This window comes from Cariama cristata, unplaced genomic scaffold (assembly GCF_000690535.1).
Source record: "Cariama cristata isolate BGI_N322 unplaced genomic scaffold, ASM69053v1 scaffold2627, whole genome shotgun sequence".
NCBI classification, from domain to species: Eukaryota; Metazoa; Chordata; class Aves; order Cariamiformes; family Cariamidae; genus Cariama; species Cariama cristata.
Genome location: NW_009628143.1, coordinates 8,373 through 10,200, shown reverse-complemented (window position 1 = coordinate 10,200; position 1,828 = coordinate 8,373). Strand labels below are relative to the sequence as shown.

The following is a 1,828-nucleotide window of genomic DNA, read 5'->3' as shown; positions in this document are numbered from 1 at the left end:
AGCAGAGCTTGTTGTAGCCGGGGATGGAGCAGTAGCGAGCCAGGACCTCCATCTGACAGAAGATGGACTTGTCCCCGAGGCAAGGCTCCTCTGGAGAGGGACAGAGCAACGTCACAGAGCACGGAAGATGAAGGTGGCATTAGGCTCCCACCCCTGCACCTTTCCGATGGTCCCAACGAGGTGCCCCCCCACCACCACCCTTGCAGGGTGCTGCCCACCCTACTATTGCTCTCTGTCCCAGGGCAGCAATTTTGGCGATGCTTGTATAGGAAGCAGGGGGTGAGGGAGTTGGAAAACAAAGCCAAAGCGCTCGAGGTTTCTGTGCACGGGAGAAAAAAAAACAAAAACAGAGAGCAAAGGATGCTCCAAAGCAGCACCTTAAATCAGATCCCAACACACCTCGCCCCAGCTATGAGGCGTTGTAAGCAAAGCCCTCACTTGGAGCAAGGGGCAAAAAATCAGAAGCCATCTCCCTGCTTGGGTAAACACAGGAGGCTAAAAAAAGTTCAAGGTAAAAAGGAAAGGGCATAAAATCCGGGAGGTAAAGGGAACGCAACACGCAGTGGAAATTGCAAGATCCCAGACTCCACGAGATGGCAACCGAGCGGCAGGCTTCGCAAGGACAGGCATCGGGGATGCAGCAGCGGAGGGTAAAACTGCCCCCAAACCCCACTGCTGGCTGGGCATCCTCCCTCCGACCTGCCCGCGTTTCCCACGGGGGGCTCCAGAAAACCCTCGGCAGGGACATCCCGGGAAGCATCGCCTTTACCCCAGCAGGGACACTTACTTGAGGAGATTTTGCTCACAGGGTTTTTGGCCCCGTCCTGGGACACCCGCTGCCCTTTGGGTGTGCCGCGGTCACCGGCGTCGGTGCTGGCGGTGATGCCGGAGAGCTTCCCTGCGGAGAGAGGAGCACGATGCCCAGCCACCAAGGAAGGTTGGGGGCACTTGAAATACCTTCAGAGGGTGTTTGCGGGGGGGGATTTTTTTGTTTTAAGGGATCTCCTTAAAAACAAAGTCTCTTGGGGAGCACCCAGTTGGCCCAGCCCTTAAGCCACTCAAAAAACCCCCCAGATGAACTCCAGGGTGCCCATCTCCATCGTACCCTCAGCTCATCGCATCCGCAGACTGCCAGAAAATCCAAAACCATCTACAGCAGATATCAGGGCCAAGAACAGAAAAACGCAGTATTTTGGCTGGCGTTTAACCTTTTCCCTGCCAGCAGCATCAAGGACGCTCAACCCAATCTTATCCGGCATCCCCCTGAAGCCGAGACGGGTCGGAGACATGCATGAAGGTTGGTGTCCCCCCACCCCACCCCGAGCACCACCTCCTCTTCCTCCTCTCACCCGGGCAGGGGGCCACATGGCAGCCCTGGACGGTCTCCGGTTTGTCACCCTCGCAGCGCCCGCCGCTCTCGCTGCCCTTGCAGACCACCTGCCGCTGCTGGACGCCTTCCATCGTGCCGAGCACGGCGCCCCGACAGACAGAGGGTCAGCGAGGGCATGGGGGGGAGCCGGCACCCCCTCAACAACCACCCTGGATGGGTATTTGCAAGTATTTGCAGATGACAACTCCTCGGGTGGATACTGCTTTCTCATAAGGGCTTTCCCTCCCCGTCTCCAGCAAAGCCCCCCTGCTCTCCACCGGGGTGCACAGGGATGCTATCCCCTGTCTAATTTTGAGTTTCCCCATGCAACTCGGTGAAAACATCGCTTATCTCCATCCCTATGAGACCAGCTTGCTCTATAAGCACCCAGCCTTCACACCTAACCCCTATATCCCTCCTCCCGACCCCACCGTGCAACCAGGGGGTGGGCTTCTCCCT

The 1,828-nt window shown here is 57.8% G+C and overlaps 1 protein-coding gene across 1 annotated transcript in view; it reads right to left on the bottom strand.

The window, feature by feature from the left end:
* Positions 1-4: 4 nt before the first annotated feature.
* The window catches only part of LOC104165112 (A disintegrin and metalloproteinase with thrombospondin motifs 14-like), a gene marked incomplete at both ends in the record, with an annotated part of 10,017 nt that continues 8,193 nt past the window's right edge, over positions 5-1,828 (bottom strand). The window contains 3 exons of the mRNA XM_009704662.1: positions 5-90; positions 788-898; positions 1,350-1,454. Coding sequence (XP_009702964.1) covers positions 5-90; positions 788-898; positions 1,350-1,454 — 302 coding nt within the window. The remainder of the gene's footprint in view (positions 91-787; positions 899-1,349; positions 1,455-1,828) is intronic.